Below are 17,920 nucleotides of genomic sequence, written 5' to 3' on the forward strand. Positions count from 1 at the left end.
CCTCTGGAATGTAGAGAACAAAGAAAAGGAGATGAAGCTGCAAAACAACAAACAAACATAAACACACAGACAGAGCCCTGAGGACACACACACACACACAGCCGGGGGAGAGGAAGGAATTCCACAGAGATTCTCTCTCCACAGGAAAAAGGGATATGCCTCAAACCTGTAATTATACACTCATGCGCGTGCCGCACACACACACTATGACTGAACTATGAAGCTCTCTACTAAACTTCATCTGACACATCATTCATACCCAACTATTGCCTAACTATGTTTAAATGAGACCCTTTATTACGTGACTCAGACCACTAAACAGCAGTCAGAATTTTAACAACTGTTTCAACAGCTTGGTTGATCCTGAAGCCATTCTGCAGACTAGTCCCTCTAATCACCTTACATACTACATTAAACTGTGTTTTATACAGTCCGCTATCACAGTCTCACTTCAGAATTAGACGTTCATCCATGTTTCTCAAACGTCAGATTTGGAAGTTGTTGGAAACGTCAAATTTGGAAGTGTTTAAGGTTAAGTTTAAGCATTAACTACGAATTTTTAAAGTTACGTTTAAGTTTAGGCATTAACTCAGAAATCCAAAGGTTAGGCATTAACTCCGAATGGTTAAGGTAAGGGTTAAGGTTTGGGATAGGCTTGAAACAAAAATCTCAAAAACAACTTTCTATCTCTGGATTTGAACAAGCAGATGCTAACTGAAACCTACTTGAAGGTAACAGCGCTCACTGTTGCCACTAGTGGTCGGTTTCCATGTCAACTCCCAATGTCCTCAGACATGGATGGATGTCGAATACTGACTTGTATCAGGGGTGACCTGGCTGGTTTTATAAGCTCCTCTCTCTCCCTCTCTCTCTTTATCTCTCCCTCTCTCTATGTTTCCCTCATTGGAAATTAGGTTGGTAACCCAGGTTGCAACAAGGACTGAGAAGAGAGCGTGAATCAAATCAAATCACATTTTATTTGTCTCATATATGTGTTTAGAAGATGTTATTGCGGGTGTAGCGAAATGCTTCTGTTCCTAGCTCCAACAGTGCAGTAATATCTAACAATACACACAAATATAAGGTAAAGGATTGGAATTAAAAATATTGAAATATTTGGACGGGCAATGTCAGAGCAGCATAGACTAAGATATAGTTGAATAGGATATAATACAGTATATACATATGAGATGAGTAATGCAAAATATGTAAAAAATTATTAAAGTAACTAGTTTTCCATTATTAAAGTGGCCAGTGATTTAACGTCTATGTATATAGGGCAGCAGCCTCTAATGTGCTAGTGATGGCTGTTTAACAGTCTGATGGCCTTGCGATAGAAGCTGTTTTTCAGTCTCTCGGTCCCAGCTTTGATGCACCTGTACTGACCTTGCCTTCTGGATGATAGCGGGGTGAACAGGCAGTGGCTTGGGTGGTTGTTGTCCTTGATGATCTGTTTGGGCTTCCTGTGACATCGGGTGCTGTAGGTGTCATGGAGGGCAGGTAGTTTGCCCTCGGTGATGCGTTGGGCAGACCGCACCACACTCTGGAGAGCCCTGCGGTTACGGGCGGTGCAGTTGCTCTACCAGGCGGTGATACAGACCACCAGGATGCTCTCAATTGTGCATCTGTAAAAGTTTGTGAGGGTTTTAGGTGCCAAGGTAAATTTCTTCAGCCTCCTGAGGTTGAAGAGGCGCTGTTGCAACTTCTTCACCACACTGTCTGTATGGGTGAACCATTTCAGTTTGACAGTGATGTGTACGCTGAGAAACTTGAAGATTTCCACCTTCTCCACTGCGGTCCCGTCGATGTGGATAGTGGCGTATTCCCTCTGCTGTTTCTTGAAGTCCACGATCCTCTCCTTAGTTTTGTTGATGTTGAGTGAGAGGTTATTTTCCTGGCACCACTCTCCCAGGGCCCTCACCTCCTCCCTGTAGGCTGTCTCAACATTGTTGGTAATCAGGCCTACTACTGCTGTGTCGTCTGCAAACTTGATTATTGAGTTGGAGATGTGCGTGGCCACACAGTCATTGGACAGGGAGTACAGGAGGGGGCTGAGCACACATCCTTGCGGGGGCCCAGTGTTGAGGATCAGCAAAGTGGAGGTATTGTTTCCTACCTTCACCACCTGGTGGCGGCCCTTCAGGAAGTCCAGGACCCAGTTACACAGGGCAGGGTTCAGACCCAGGGCCTCGAACTTAATGATGAGCTTGGAAGGTACTATGGTGTTGAATGCTGAGCTACAGTCAATGAACAGCATTCTTACATAGGTATTCCTCTTGTACAGATTGGATAGGGCAGTGTGCAGTGTGATGGCGATTGCATCGTCTGTGGATCTATTGAGGCGGTAAGCCTCAAATTGAAGTGGGTCTAGGGTGTCAGGTAAGATAGAGGTGATATAATCCTTGACTAGTCTCTCAAAGCACTTCATGATGACAGAAGTGAGTGCTACGAGGAGTTAGTCATTTAGTTCAGTTACCTTCGCTTTCTTGGTTACAGGAACAATGGTGAACATCGTGAAGCATGTGGGGACAACAGACTGGGAGAGATTGAATATGTCCGTAAACAAGCCAGCTGGTCAGTCCTTACTTTAAGGACGCGGCTAGGGATGCCTTCTGGGCAGCCCTGCGAGGGTTAACAGGCTTAACTGTCTTACTCATGTCGGCCATGAGAAGGAGGAGAGAAGGAGAGCCCACTGGCTGTTTGTGCATATGTGTGTATGGACAGATTGTGTGTTTGTAGGCAATCTGTGAGTGCGTGTGTGTATCTGTGTGTGTACGGACAGTGTGTGTGTGTGTGTGTGTGTGTGCGTGCGTGCGTGCGTGCGTGCGTGCGTGCGTGCGTGTGTGTGTGTGTGTGTGTGTGCGTGTGTGTGCATGATCTGCCCTGCAGTTTATTTGTTTACCCTGACAAACAGTAGCAGACAGAGCAGAGCTGGGGGCTGGAGGAGCAGCTTCCTGTAGGCTACCCAGGGAGGGAGAGGGGATGTTAGGAGTCATTACCCGAGGGAGAGGAGGGGTGTCTGGGGCAGGACTCTGTGGCGTGCTGCCTGGTGACACCCGAAGACCCAGAGCCAGGCTACACACACACACATGCACGCACATACACACATGCACGCACACACACACACACATACACCGCCTCCCTCATAATGCTACTGCCAGGGGATTACACTAGGATACTGTGGAAGCCTTGCAAAGATTATATGAAGCACAGTATAGGTTTCTGAAGACGACAAAGAGAAGATTTAGTACTAGACTATGATGCTGTGATAGTGTTGGATATACTGGACAAAAGACCTACACTACGTCATGTTCACCAATACACTGTAGAGAGACTGATGAGCTGCATGTAGAAAAGGGAAACGGGAGATATCAGTTTATGAAATGTGTGATAAATGTACTGGATTTCCCATTTAGAAAGGCATGAAATCTGCTATATATCCGGACCTTCCTCAATATGCTGCTCGAGACACACACAGGGCTGCCACTATCAGGGCTGTTATTACTGGCTCGAACCACAGCATTCCACCAGTCCCGCAAACGCAGGCAAAAGCCAGGCTGTGTGTGTCTCCTGTATGTCACTTTCAATCAGGCCCTGCCAAGGCCAGCCGTCACCGACACACTCAAGACACACACACACACACACACACACACACACACACACACACACACACACACACACACACACACACACACACACACACACACACACACACACACACACACACACACACACACACACACACACACACACACACACACACACACACACACACACACACATGCCATACACAGCTCCGTAAGTGAAGTCCCTGTGTGTGTGTCCTCATGACGGATCTAGACCACACTGTAATGTCTTATTCATGCTGTATCAATTCATAATAACCAGACCAGTCCCACTCCACACACACAACAAACGCACAACACACACACACCTATACCCTGGCCTCAATGACTGAAGTTAGGTCTAGCCTGATGTGTATCTGGGACATCCGGACTGCAGTTATCAGGAGCTCTGAACATCAGAGGACACACACACAGGGGACTGATGTCCCAGCGATTTAACGTGAATATTTTACAACCCTCGATCCATCTATTGAATTATTCATGAGCAACACAGAATTGTTAGTACCAACACCTCTTTCTCTCTCCATCTCTTCTTCTCTCCATCTCTCCATCTCTTCATATCTTCTTCTCTTCATCTCTCCATCTCTCCATCTCTTCATCTCTCCATCTCTTCATCTCTTCATCTCTTCATCTCTTCATCTCTCCATCTCTTCTTCTCTCCATCTCTTCATCTCTTCATCTCTCCATCTCTTCTTCTCTTCATCTCTCCATCTCTCCATCTCTTCTTCTCTTCATATCTTCTTCTCTTCATCTCTCCATCTCTCCATCTCTCCATCTCTTCTTCTCTCCATCTCTCCATCTCTTCATATCTTCTTCTCTTCATCTCTCCATCTCTCCATCTCTTCTTCTCTCCATCTCTTCATATCTTCTTCTCTTCATCTCTCCATCTCTTCATCTCTCCATCTCTTCTTCTCTCCATCTATTTTTCTCTTCATCTCTTCTTCTCTCCATCTATTTTTCTCTCCATCTCTCCATCTATTCTTCCCTTCTTCTCTCGCTCCCTCTCCCTCTCTGTCTTTCTACCTTTACCATTGTCTCTCTCTCTCTCTCTTTCTCTGTTGATGTCTGTGTCTTCTGTGTTAGTGAATATTTCAGATGGTGGGGTGGTTTTAAAATTACCCCCTTTTGGCTCCCGCTCGCCTCAAATGATTTACTCTGTGTTTCCCCTTTATATACACACACACGGTACATATCGTAAAAACCAATTGACAACCTATAAACCAGCTGACAAGGCCTTGAACCTGCATCATCTGCAGGCTACAGGACTGTGTTAGGCCTCTGAGCTAAAAAAGTCTAGGAATTAGCTTGGGGAGCCAGCTAATGCAAGTCTTCAGGTCTCGGACAAGGTTATTCATCATGTGCTATATGGCCAAGTGGTCCGGGCCAAGGAGGGCAGGAACCATGATAGAGGTGGAGAGAGAGGGACAGAGAGAGGAAAAGAAAAGGTGGCCCCTGGCATATCTTCACTGGTCATTCATCAGGAAGGACAGAGAGAAGGACACGACAAGACCAGCCTCAACCATTAACAGGGGCGCACACACACACACACACACACACAGGAATTCTCCCAATAATCACCGAATCTCCCCGAATGTCCTACTGAGAAACAGTTCCCTCAGCATAAAACACCAAACAAACACAGTGAAAACACAGCATCGGTCCAATATAAACACATATAATAGGCATGAATGCATGAACACACAGCTAAAGCATCCCTTTTATCTCCTAAAATAGATTTATAAAGAACGTAATCCCAGGTGAATGCCTGCTATCCCCATATTAGCAAACTGAGGTGTAATTAGCGTGTGTGTGTGTGTGAGTGTGTGTGTGTGTTATTCTGTGTGTCTGTGTTAGAGTTTGTGTATCAGACCAATCCTGTTGTCAAGCATTAACACGGAAACAAGCAACGAACCACACCGCTCTTACCCGCCCCGAACACTACCCCCAAAGATATTTCACACACACTCATCCTCTCTACCATTCTTTACCCCCCACAGTGTAGGGGAGGACCGCACCCTTCCTCTCCTCCCCTCCCCACAAACACAAACCTGGCTCTCCCATGGTGCTGGAAAAGAGAACAGCCCCCCCCCCCCCCCCCCCCCCTCCCGTTCCTCTCCTAACCTGCCCTCCCCACTCCACCTGATTCTACCTTCCACAGAGATGGAGCTGACCTGAACTCTCACCCCATCCTGCCTGCACTCTGAGCCCCTGTCCAGTCCAGGAGCAACCCCTAGCTCCTTCCTCTTTGGTGGTGCACATTCATCAATGTGGGATAGTTGTAAGACTATACGGCTGTAGGTAGGTAGCTCTGCTAAACCCATTGGAGGGTTCAGTTGAACCATCAAGTATCACTTACACCTAAATACCCGTTCTTCTATTTTCGGACGAAGCCCTAACGGGAGACGGAATGTTATTTTCGCACGGAGCATGGGGGCCCCCGGTGTTAGAGAGAGAACGATAGGGACAGAGATGGAGAGAGAGAGATGGAGAGAAAGATGGGGACCTCCCAAGCTAGTTTTCACCTATAGCAGGGGTAGACACCTAGATTCAGTTACGGGACGATTTTTGTCTGAGAGGAGGATTGGGGCGCCGGAACATAATTCTAATAATTTGTACACTGCAAATTGACCACAACTAAGCCCAAAAATTTATTTTATTTTGAAATAATTTTGTGGGAATACTTGGGAACAGATTTCCTAAATTAAACACATTTTTTACTGAATTCCTGGTGATTTCAGTCTTTTTTTGACCCAAAACTAAAATAAAATGTGTATTTCTTTGTTTTATTATATATTTTTTCAAAGATCTTTGGGGGTGCAAGAAAAAAACATTATGGGACTGTTTTGGCCCGCAGGCCGCCTGTTGATGACCCCTGACCTACAGTGTGTGTGTCATACATAATAAAACAGGCACAAAGACGAGCAGCCGTACACAGTGATCCTGAGAGATCATAAATACCCTAACCCTAGCCCTTCCCCTCCTCCTTCTCCCCTCCTCTTCCCCCCCATCCCTCCAAACCAGATGCTGTTCCCTGGAGGCACCTATTACGCTGAGTCCTTGGCCCCCTCCCTCTCTCCATCCCTCTCTCCCTCCCTCTATCCCTCCTTCCTCCTACTCTCACACTGTGAACACCTAATTACAGACCAGGAGAGTAGATTACAGAGCTGCACTGCCGAGAACCAGGGACTGAGGGATGGAGGTAGGGATGGAAGGAGAGAGAGGAGGGGGACACCAGGCCGTTAACGATGATGGATACTGTTCTGTTTTCACTGTTATTGTCCCTTTGCTCGGCACTCCTCCGCTTTCCTCCTCTAGTCCTCTTCTCCTCTTCTGTTCCCATGCTTTCCCACCACTACCAGGCACCTCCATCCATCACCCAGCTCTAACAATCTCTAATAATCTCCAATCATGTCTCATTATCTCCAATTATCTCTTATCTGCTCTGTTCCTCATGCATCAGTGTCTCACTTATCTCTCAGGCATCCACACAGAGTAAAGGAGGTAGCTACAAAGAGAGTTAGAGAGAGTTAGCTAACTAACTCCATTTTCTCCAGATAAAATGGAAAATGTGCTGTACCATTCTAGATTAGAGACAAAAGACACTTACTAAGAGCTACAGTAAAATTACATGTCTAATTCCTTCATGACAGTAACAACAACCTTTCTCTTCCAAACTTCACTTTTACCTCAAACTACTAGATGTATATTTGCTGTGTTCTCTCCTGCCAACACCTTATTGTCCTGTAAACAGTTAATGAGCAGGCTTGTTTAACGACGGCCAGTCTGTCTATAATGTCTGTAATTGTCCCGTCCATCACTACACCACACTCATCTGTTCATTTAACTAGCGGCGCCTTTTATGAAGACAAGTCTTCCTCTGCGGTCAACCACTGCAGGCCTGGGAGGAGAGGAGAGATATGACGATGTACTCTCGATCACTCATTCCAGAAGGAGTAAAAAAACAGAATGGTAAAGAACAAGAAAGAAAGAGAGAGAGAGAGAGAGAAGGGGAGCTAGCTAACATCTGGGTTAGCGTTCCACCTGAGGGCTGGAGGCTTTCCCATTAACCCCTCGTGTTAAGGCCATTAAAGACAGACCATAACAAGCCCCTGTGAGCACTTAGAGCAAGTGCAAAGACAGAAACCCACACACACACCGTCAGACTTTCTGTGGGAGTGAAAACCTGTTAAGTACATGCAGCTCTCTCTCCTGGCTGTAACCTAACTACGCCAGTCTAGTGCCCAGACCCCATGTTGTGACGGAAAGACGGAGACCACTGATGATTTAAGAAGCAGCGAGCGCATCAGGAAATCTCTTTGTCTTGGTACTGCTCTGTTTAATGAGGCCCCGTCTGCTAGACAACTACAGGACGGGAGACATTTTACAGTTACTGCCTGTCTGTGAACAATAACGTTTTATTCTTTAGACAAAGTTTCTAATCTATCCTATATGCTCTTATGAGGCTGGTGTGAGAAAATCACAGATTTCCTAAACAAATATGCACTTCTTCAGATGAAATACATGCTGGCATGCTCATTATCAGACGTTGGCCTGTAATAAATTTGAAAAACGCAGACACGCACGTACAGTGCTGGTACACAGTGAATGGTCTAAACAGGTGTTCAACATTCTGAGGCATCTTATTCTCCAGAAAGGGTTTGAAAGGTAGAACTACTCATGAAAGAAGCCAGCTAGTAACGGAAATAAAGAGCAGATTGAATGGAAGTGGAAGCAGAGAGATCTGCTAATCCAATCCTTCAGCTGCTGGCTGGCAAAGTCTGGTCTGGTTGATGGACTAATCAATGGCTCAAGGCTATGCTCTGGCCTCACCTGGTAGACCGCTTAGAAAGCTGTCGTAGAACAGTACAGAATTACCTAGGACATCAGTCAGTCACACACACACATAAATGCACCCAAGCACGCACACACGTGTGCGCACACACACACCGCCCATTCACAACTCTAACCTTTAAGTCTCAAACAGCCGTTGTGTTGTTGGAGCAGTCTACCAACAGTGCTCCATTCCAACTTCAGCCTCTATTTTCTACACGTGGCCTTCAAGGCCTTCCCCTATTTGTTTAGCATTGTTCATGCAATTGTGCAATACAGTTGTAATACTCACTGGTGATGACAGTCCTAAGCCTTTACATTTATTAAAAGTGGACTAGACTGTATTGGAAGTGGCTACAGAAGGGTAGGGATAGGATACGGATAGGTACTGGGACTGGGGACAGGAGAAGTGCAGAGGGAAATGATGTTTCCATGTCCCAGTGTTTTATTATTCCCAGATGCAGCACCATGTAACCTAAAGTGGAATGATCGGAGCCAGAACAATCGGCCAGCGGCAGGGACACTCATTATCCTTCGGAAAATGGAACCTTGTTACGGAACACTAATAAAAGTTTAGCCTTACTTTGGGATGGTCACGCCACAGGGGTGTGTGTGTGTGTGTGTGTGTGTGTGTGTGTGTGTGTGTGTGTGTGTGTGTGTGTGTGTGTGTGTGTGTGTGTGTGTGTGTGTGTGTGTGTGTGTGTGTGTGTGTGTGTGTGTGTGTGTGTGTGTGTGTGTGTGTGTGTGTGTGTGTGTGTGTGTGTGTGTGTGTGTGTGTGTGTGTGTGTGTGTGTGTGTTTGATAGAGAGAGATTTAAACCACCAGGATGCATCACCAAACACTAAACTAGCACATCATACCCATTGGAGTAGAGAGAATGACTCCTTCCTCCAGCAGCAGTTTGGATTCCTCTCCAACAAGATGGAACTGTCCCTACTAACCAACATAGTCAAATAGCCACTTATTCCATAATCCTCAACACCACACGGTGGCCCACCGCTGCTAAATTGTTGCCAACACTGGAATAAATATGATGTATTGTTAAATATATATGTCTGCCTAGAAGACGCTAGACGCGCTTTTAAATGGATAGTCGTTGGCTCAATGACTGAACGTCTATGGGAACAGCAAGCATGTCGTTGTGCTAACGCTAGTAGCAATGCACCTCCCTACCCTTGCTACCACTACTGAAAAAAACCTAGGGAAAACACTGCCACACTAACTCCAGGTTACTAAAGCATTCACACAACCATACACACACACACACACACACGCACACGCACACGCACACGCACACGCCCACACACACACACACACACACACACACACACACACACACACACACACACACACACACACACACACACACACACACACACACACACACACACACACACACACACACACACACACACACACACACTTCCATGGCAGGAAGCAGGTAAAGGGTGTGTACTCACAGAAGAGTGAGACAGAGAGTGTGTATAGAAGAGAGTGTGTGTATGATAATATAAAGCATATGTACTCACAGAAGAGTGAGACAGAGAGTGTGTATAGAAGAGAGTGTGTGTATGATAATATAAAGTGTGTGTACTCACAGACGTGAAAGTGCAGGGTTCTTCTGAAACAGAAGTTCCGGAAGCTGCTGCAGTTGGTTCCTATTCAGGCGCCTGGCACAGAAAATGCATGTTTAGTACAGCAGATATGTACCGGTCAGGTATGCACTAGAAATCAGATCCGCACTTTGATGAACTAGATTATGGTAGATTATTTCTGCACAATGCATGCCAACACTACACATAGACACTATTATTTATCAGTAGATTGCATTTCAGTTCACATAAATACAACCAAAATGTTTGTGTTACAGAAGTATGGGATATGGATAAGGGAAATATTATACTAGTCAGGGACAGAAGAAAATAACAGATTTATTTGTCCCCTATAGACGTATCAGTTATGTGAACACATCCAGCTTGCATCTCTAGGGGACTAAGAAAACAACGGTTACAAAATAACATTTGTAGAGACAGATGAGTGTGTTGCAGCCTTCAGGCAGCTTGGCTTGGCACTGCCTTCCCCTCCCCAGGATAACAAATGAAAGAGGCTGGCAGGCTTTATGCAAATACAACCATTAAGAAAATTAGGAACAGACTGTTACTAATTGCCATTTGAAACCACAGCTTTATACTGTCTCAATGCTCCATTGGAAACACATGGGAGTGAATGGTGGTGAATGGGAATGAATGGGAGAGGAGAGGCAGGTCGGGTCGTGCCTGTAGCATAGCGTAGACAGATGTGTGGGCCCAGAGCCATAGACAGATACACAGACTGGGTTGGAGATGGAGAATTATAATGGGCTTGACTGGGTTTCTAGCGGCTCTGTTCATACTGAACTGGACCCGCTAAGTTAGTGGGTTTGGAACTAAAAGGTGCTATCTAGAACGTTAAAGGGTTCTTTGGCTGTCCCCATAGTTGAACCCTTTGAAGAACCCTTTTGGGTTCCATGTAGAACCCTTATGGGTTCCATGTAGAACCCTTTGTACAGAGGGTTCTACATGGAACCCAGAAGGGTTATACCTAGAAGCAAAAGGGGTTTTACCTGGAACCAAAAATGGTTCTCCTATGGGGACAGCCGAAGAACCCTTTTGGAACCCTTTTTACTAAAAGTGTAGGTCGAGGTGGACCTACTAATAAGTTAGTGAGCTTTATACTAGTTTCAAAGGTGGGTAAATGCTGAGCACGGATGATGTTGTTAGACCCATTCACACCAAGCTTAATGTGTGTGGTAATGTTGGTTAATATTGGGGCTGTCTGGGTCTCTCCAAGATCTCCGTACCCTCACCTCTCACCACATGTTTAGTGACCAACTGAAGAGTGTCTCTGATGTGGTCCTCACACACACACACACTGAGTGGGGCTCTTTAATATCATTGTGGCTGTTCATGCAGTCACACGTTCCAGTGATGGGCCAGGGCTGTGGCTGAGCTTCCTGACGAAGGATGGGTTGGGTAAACCCAAACCTCAGCTAAACTTACCTGCTCCCAGGCCGCCACTCGCGATGGACAGGGATGTTCAAATATAGCCAACCCCTAAACCTCATTGAGAGCAAATATGAACACGCAGACACATGCTGTAGCCTACTTACAGTCTCTCCAGCTCCTTCATGTCATCAAACGCTCCACGCTCTATCGCTCCAATCTGATTCTCCATCAACTGTCTACAGAGAGAAAGAGAGAGAGAGAAAGGGAGAAATATAGATAGTTTCGCATAGTGCTAGATTTCTCTGAAAGTACGTGGTACTGTATAACAGCAATTGTTTGAAAGTCACACATTACGCACACGAAAAGCGTGACATCGTTGCTCCTTACGAGCTTCCCGCCTTCTGTTCAGAAACCTCACAAGCGGACAGGTTGCCATAGCAATGTAAGCTAAAGTGACAGTTTTTTCCCCCTGATCGTTTGACAGACTGTTTCTTCTAGTGATGAATGATTGTGCATCTTTGACAGATTGTAAGTAGGTAAATACATATGCTTGTTGATCACTGTAATATTTATATGTAGTTGTTTTCAGATTAATATGGAAATAATAAGACATTGTCGTGTATTCCACCATGTAATTTATGTCTGCTTTGTTGTCTGCTACTGTGTGCTAGCTTCTGTTGCTGTCTTTGCATGATAATGCTAGGCTTGCTATTCTAAATTATATGGCCTTTTCTGTTTATGTTGAAATGGAAGCAACCAGTAAATCAAGTTTTATATTGTATTATTTGACTTAAGGTTTATTTTTTCCTTTATTTTTGTTTTATTCCCTATAGAACCACATTTATTCCACATATCTTCTCACATATCCCATGTGCACCTGTATGACACCAAGCCTCAACTGGGTTCCTGTGGCCATCCCTCTCTCTACCCAGCTGTCCCAGAACCTACTCATCCCCTAGAGGGGGCCTACCCACACTCCGTTTTAGTATGTGTTTAGTATGTGTTTCAGTCACTCAGTCACCTAAGGCTTTAGGCGTAGGGGGAACGAGGGTGCTGAAGGTTGGTGTTGGGAAATGGGTGGTAAGGCCCCTTGTTAAGTGTGTGTATAGGCTGGCTAGTTCCAGCACCCCTTTTGACCAAGGCAATGGTGTGGTCCACACTCACTCACACACACAACCACACACATATAGGGCAGCGGTGTGGTCTGGGGCTGGCTGTGGAATCTTGGCACCGGGGGGCATCTCAGGGATCATAGCCAGGAAAGAGTTTCTGAAGGTAGGTTAGTGAGGCAGGCCACTGTGCCTTGAGGTCTGGTGTGGTCTTGTGGTTAGAGGGGGAGGTGTGGAGAGGTATGGGCAGGGGAGAGAGGCATGGGTGAAGCAAGGAGAACTAGGGGAGGCATGGAGAACCAGGGGGAGTCAGGGGTGAGAAGGGGGGAGACTAAGGTGAGATCCAGGGCTGGGTGGTTCAAAGAACAGAGGGGGAGAAAGAGACCCACTGTAAAGCTGTCCTTGGGGCATGGGGACGTCAGAGCACTGTGTGAGTGTGTGTGTGTCCAAAGAGCTGCAGTGCCTGGCTAGGTGTTAGCACTGCAGGCTTTACACACACACACATGTGTACGCTGCCAAAGCTAATGCACTGGATGGTTTTGGAAGTGTTGCAATAACAGTTTAGGGAGAGACAAGCGTCCAGGTCTTAGAACCAACAGTAGTGTTCCTTCATTCAGAGAACCATTCTGTGTGTGTGTGTGTGTGTGTGTGTGTGTGTGTGTGTGTGTGTGTGTGTGTGTGTGTGTGTGTGTGTGTGTGTGTGTGTGTGTGTGTGTGTGTGTGTGTGTGTGTGTGTGTGTGTGTGTGTGTGTGTGTGTGTGTGTGTGTGTGTGTGTGTGTGTGTGTGTGTGTGTGTGTGTGTGTGTGTGTGTGTGTGTACGTGTCCTGTGAGGCCTCACGGCTCCACTCAGCAGTCTGTGTTTCCTCCCAATCGAATATAAATGCAAATGGCTGTTCCTGTTCCCACTCCATAAATATAAAGAGAAAAGTGTAGCTCACCTCTGCTCACTCTCTCCCCTCATGAATTTAGATGGAGGTAGAATAAGAGGAGAAAGTACTTCTGAATCTATGTAACTTTAAACTATGGTCAGGTCTTTCTTTCTCTGTCTCTGTCCATATCCCTCCCCCCCAATATTTCAAATACTTGAGGTGAGCTTGATTTAGCTTGGCCTTGTATGCAGAGTTTGAATGTATGGCACTCTCCTGTTAGTACCATTGTGCCAGACAACCCCGTTTACATTATTGTATTTGACACAGATCTGCTGTATTGTCAGCTTAGTAAACTCAACTCTGTCCAATGGAGTTGAGTTGCGATGAGTGTTGGTGGAGTGTACCACCAACTACATCGATTCGCTATCAATCGATTATTGTAAAAATGTCCATTCTTTAATGCTTTCCTTGTACCTATGTTTGTCTTGTGACACCGCAAGCCTTTCTTTGGGTGATGGAATCCGTTGTTCTTTTCATTAAAATAGATTTTTACATGACCTCTGCCAAGGGAGCTGTGAAGGAACATTTTATGTTTGTGCTTTTCTAATAACCAATTCGACTGGGTTCATGCAAGTAACTGATTGATCATGGCTGGGAGGAATCATCACTATCAATATAAGCAATTTGGCAGTACGCCCAGAACATTGTTTTGAGAACTGAAAGGGATATCTCAGTTTCAAGGTCTCAGCTTGGAGAGAAGAAGCTTTGTGAGGTATTGGTCGGTCACGTGCATGAACCAAAGGTTAATGATGAATTAATTATGAATAATGAATAACGGAAATCATTCAAAAATAACTTGTCTGTGTAAGCATTATATAAGAGAACTAACGGGACTGCCCCGACAGAGCTCACTTCAGACCGGTACTTTATGGATCTAAGTTTGACTGTGACCTGTTGAGCTTGCTGACAATAAAGAGTGATTCATTTAATATTGACTTACAGTTTCCCTGTGTTGAATTTCCACGACAGAGCCTTTGCTTGTTAAGAGAGAAGGAGCAGCCCATCCTTGCATGGCAGATTTGTTAATTTTGTCAGGGACGCATAGAATGCACTTTTTTATCAAGAATGACGGATTCAAAATCCAACGGACAACTCTATAACAATCAGGACAAGCACAGGTACACAGTAAGCGTTAAAGAACGGATATTTATAAAAGTATTGAGTGACAGTGCACGCTTGAAGTCGTAACTTCCTACTCCATTGAAAAAATTCTATAAAAAATATGGATTTCAGCACCCAAAGAAAAGCCTGCAGCTACACAGGAGAAACATAGGTACAAGGAAAGCATTAAAGAATGGACATTTTTACAAGTATTCACTGTGTATGACTTGATGTTGTGGCAATACTACAATACCAGATTTCCATGGCAAAAAATAAAACACGAATTAGACTGAACTCTATTGTCCTCTAAAAACCTACTTTATGTAAAATTGTGGGTGCTATAGCTTGAAAAATAAACTAATGTGACTCTAGGTGACAACATAATGCTGATAATGGGTTCATCAGCTGTCCCCATAGGAGATCCCTTTGAAGAATCCCTTTTGGTTCCAGGTAGAACCCTTTTGGGTTCTACCTGGAACGGTTTGGAACCAAAAATGCTTCTCCTATGGGGACCGCCGCAGAACCCTTTTGGAACCCGTTTTTCTAAGAATGTACAGTAATGTATATATTCCTGCTCCTCCGAGTGATCCTCAATTTCCCCTCCAGACAGGAAGTCCTCAGGAGAGATTATCACGGCGGCAGGCCCAATCAGCATGCTTCACTTTCTCAGACTGTCTGTCTGTGTTTCTTGTTTTTCTTTTCTGACTTGTTTCTGTGAGTGAGTGAGTGCGTATGTTTTCTCAGTCCCCCAGCAGACACTGTCTTTGACTGTAAGGTTAAACCGGTCTTCCTGTCAGGACCCTCCCCTGGGGTCATACTCACACCATCTCTGGGGTCGCTGGGGGTTTATGAGGCTCAAAGGTCAGGCCACTGTTAGTCCGCTGAGTCAGAGAGGGCAGATATACGAGGGTTTCACCGCCACATGACCGCAACAGACAGACGTGTGTGTGTGTGTGTGTGTGTGTGTGTGTGTGTGTGTGTGTGTGTGTGTGTGTGTGTGTGTGTGTGTGTGTGTGTGTGTGTGTGTGTGTGTGTGTGTGTGTGTGTGTGTGTGTGTGTGTGTGTGTGTGTGTGTGTGTGTGTGTGTGTGTGTGTGTGTGAGCGCGTGCGTGCGGGTTGGTATAATATCTATCGTTGTGAAGACCTAAAATCCACAAATGTATCAACAAGGATAGTAAAACAAGGAACATTCTCCCGCGTGGGGACATTTCCCACATCCCCATGAGGACAAAGGCTATTTTATGCTTAAAGGTTAGGTTTAGGGTTTGGGTTAGAATTAGGGTAAGGGGTTAGCGGTTAGGTTTAGGGTTTGGGTTAGGGATACGGGTTGAGGTTAGGGTTATGGTAAGGGTAGGAGTTCGGGCTGGGTTTAGAGTTAGGGGTTAGGGAAAATAGGATTTTGAATAGAAATTAATTTTAGGTCCCCACAAGGATAGAAGAACATAACGTGTGTGTGTGTGTGTGTGTGTGTGTGTGTGTGTGTGTGTGTGTGTGTGTGTGTGTGTGTGTGTGTGTGTGTGTGTGTGTGTGTGTGTGTGTGTGTGTGTGTGTGTGTGTGTGTGTGTGTGTGTGTGTGTGTGTGTGTGTGTGTGTGTGTGTGTGTATTCTATGGGAATCAGAAAGTTTATAGTCATCCAGGGAAAAGCTGTAGTCTGCTTTTAGTGCCCCTGTAAGGAACTGTTTCCTTCTACCTCTCTGGTGACAAGCTGGCGACATGGAGGCATTTAACCTCTATACGGGGATGGCGGGGAGAGGAAGGAGGGAGGGAGGGAGAAGGGGGAGGAGGGAGGGAGGGAGGTGGGAGGGAGGGAGGGAGGGAGGGGGAGGAGGGAAAGGGAAAGAGGGGTTTGGTTAGGTTAGTAGACAGGGGGAGCGAGGCAGGTTGGGAGGAACAGAGTGAGCGAGTGGAGAAGGGTGAAGAAAGGGGAAGATAAGAGGGAGAGGGATATGGAAGGGGTAATGACGTGGCTCTAAAATAGTAGAGGCAGTGGGGGTTTCAGCATCTCAAGTTCTACAGTCAGTCTCCAGTTACATTTTAAGCATATTTCAGTCTAAAGCACTTCCCCTTACAGTGGAGCTGTTTTTAACAGCTACACACACACACACACACACACACACTTTTAACACCTACACCAGGAATCACAAGTACTGTTTAACTACTGAGTGATTCAGCGGCTGCACTTGTACATGTTAACAGGGTTTAGGACCTATTATATCCCTGAGTTAGAAGGCTAAAGACAGTATGGGAGTGGACGGTAATGTGTGTGTGTGCATGTGCGTATTTGGTCATTGATGGTATAAGGGCCACTCTGAGACAGCAGAGAGAGTATATAAGTGTGTTTATAAGAGGTCTAATGGACTGTAGAGTTAGTTAGTGTGAGACATTCATCATCTCTAAAACCACTACAATATCATCATCACCACTAACTGTGACATAAATAATCAAGTGTCTACAGAAATAGAATAGATGGACATTGTCATGACACTTCAGAATCATTAACAGTATTGCATTTATATAATATGCATGGGAAATTCTGTGTGCATGCACACTAAGTAATGAACATAGTGTAGATTACTTACAGCACACGGAGGTACTTGAGTCCAGAGAAGTCACTCTTGGTGATGCGTGTGAGGTTATTCCCATTCAGCTCCCTGCAAAGACACACACACGTATATTAATTATGTATCCGGTCTCTCCCTCTGGGCCTGTTCAGCCCGTTGACTCACTAACACAGTAATCAGTGGCACAGAAACAACTCTAGCTATTGATACCTGAGTCACGAGCCAACACACACACACACACACACACACACACACACACACACACACACACACACACACACACACACACACACACACACACACACACACACACACACACACACACACACACACACACACACACACACACACACACACACACACACACACACACACACACACAGACACACACATATATAAGCACACATAAGCATGGACACAAACACAATCATGCATTTGTATTTTATTTAACCTCTTTTTTCACAGGGAGTCCCATTCAGGCCAAGGCCTCTTTCTCAAGGGAGCCCTGCATATACATAATTTACTAATTTACATAGTTTACACATACAACATAATAAAAACAATCACATTCCTCAGCAAATATTGTAGGTCCTTAAAGATGCTCTCTGCTATCTTAAGCACAACAAATTTGTAACATATTGCACAAATTGGATTTTGTAGTCTATCACACAAATTGCAAAATTCGTAACATATCACACAAAATGGATGACATAGTACACATTTGTATGACGTAGTACACAAAAAAACAGGACGAATTTTGGTTCGTGAGCGCAACTTT

General features: G+C 45.3%; 1 protein-coding gene across 11 annotated transcripts in view; it reads right to left on the reverse strand.

The window, feature by feature from the left end:
- The window catches only part of LOC139571108 (slit homolog 1 protein-like), a 174,411-nt gene that overhangs the window by 143,804 nt on the left and 12,687 nt on the right, over positions 1-17,920 (reverse strand). For all 11 annotated transcript variants that reach the window (XM_071393662.1, XM_071393663.1, XM_071393660.1 and 8 more), the window contains exons 2-4: positions 17,161-17,232; positions 11,605-11,676; positions 10,055-10,126 (exon numbers count right to left, since the gene is read on the reverse strand). In XM_071393662.1, coding sequence (XP_071249763.1) covers positions 10,055-10,126; positions 11,605-11,676; positions 17,161-17,232 — 216 coding nt within the window. The remainder of the gene's footprint in view (positions 1-10,054; positions 10,127-11,604; positions 11,677-17,160; positions 17,233-17,920) is intronic.

The sequence above is a fragment of the Salvelinus alpinus genome, chromosome 3 (assembly GCF_045679555.1).
Source record: "Salvelinus alpinus chromosome 3, SLU_Salpinus.1, whole genome shotgun sequence".
In the NCBI taxonomy this organism is placed as follows: Eukaryota; Metazoa; Chordata; class Actinopteri; order Salmoniformes; family Salmonidae; genus Salvelinus; species Salvelinus alpinus.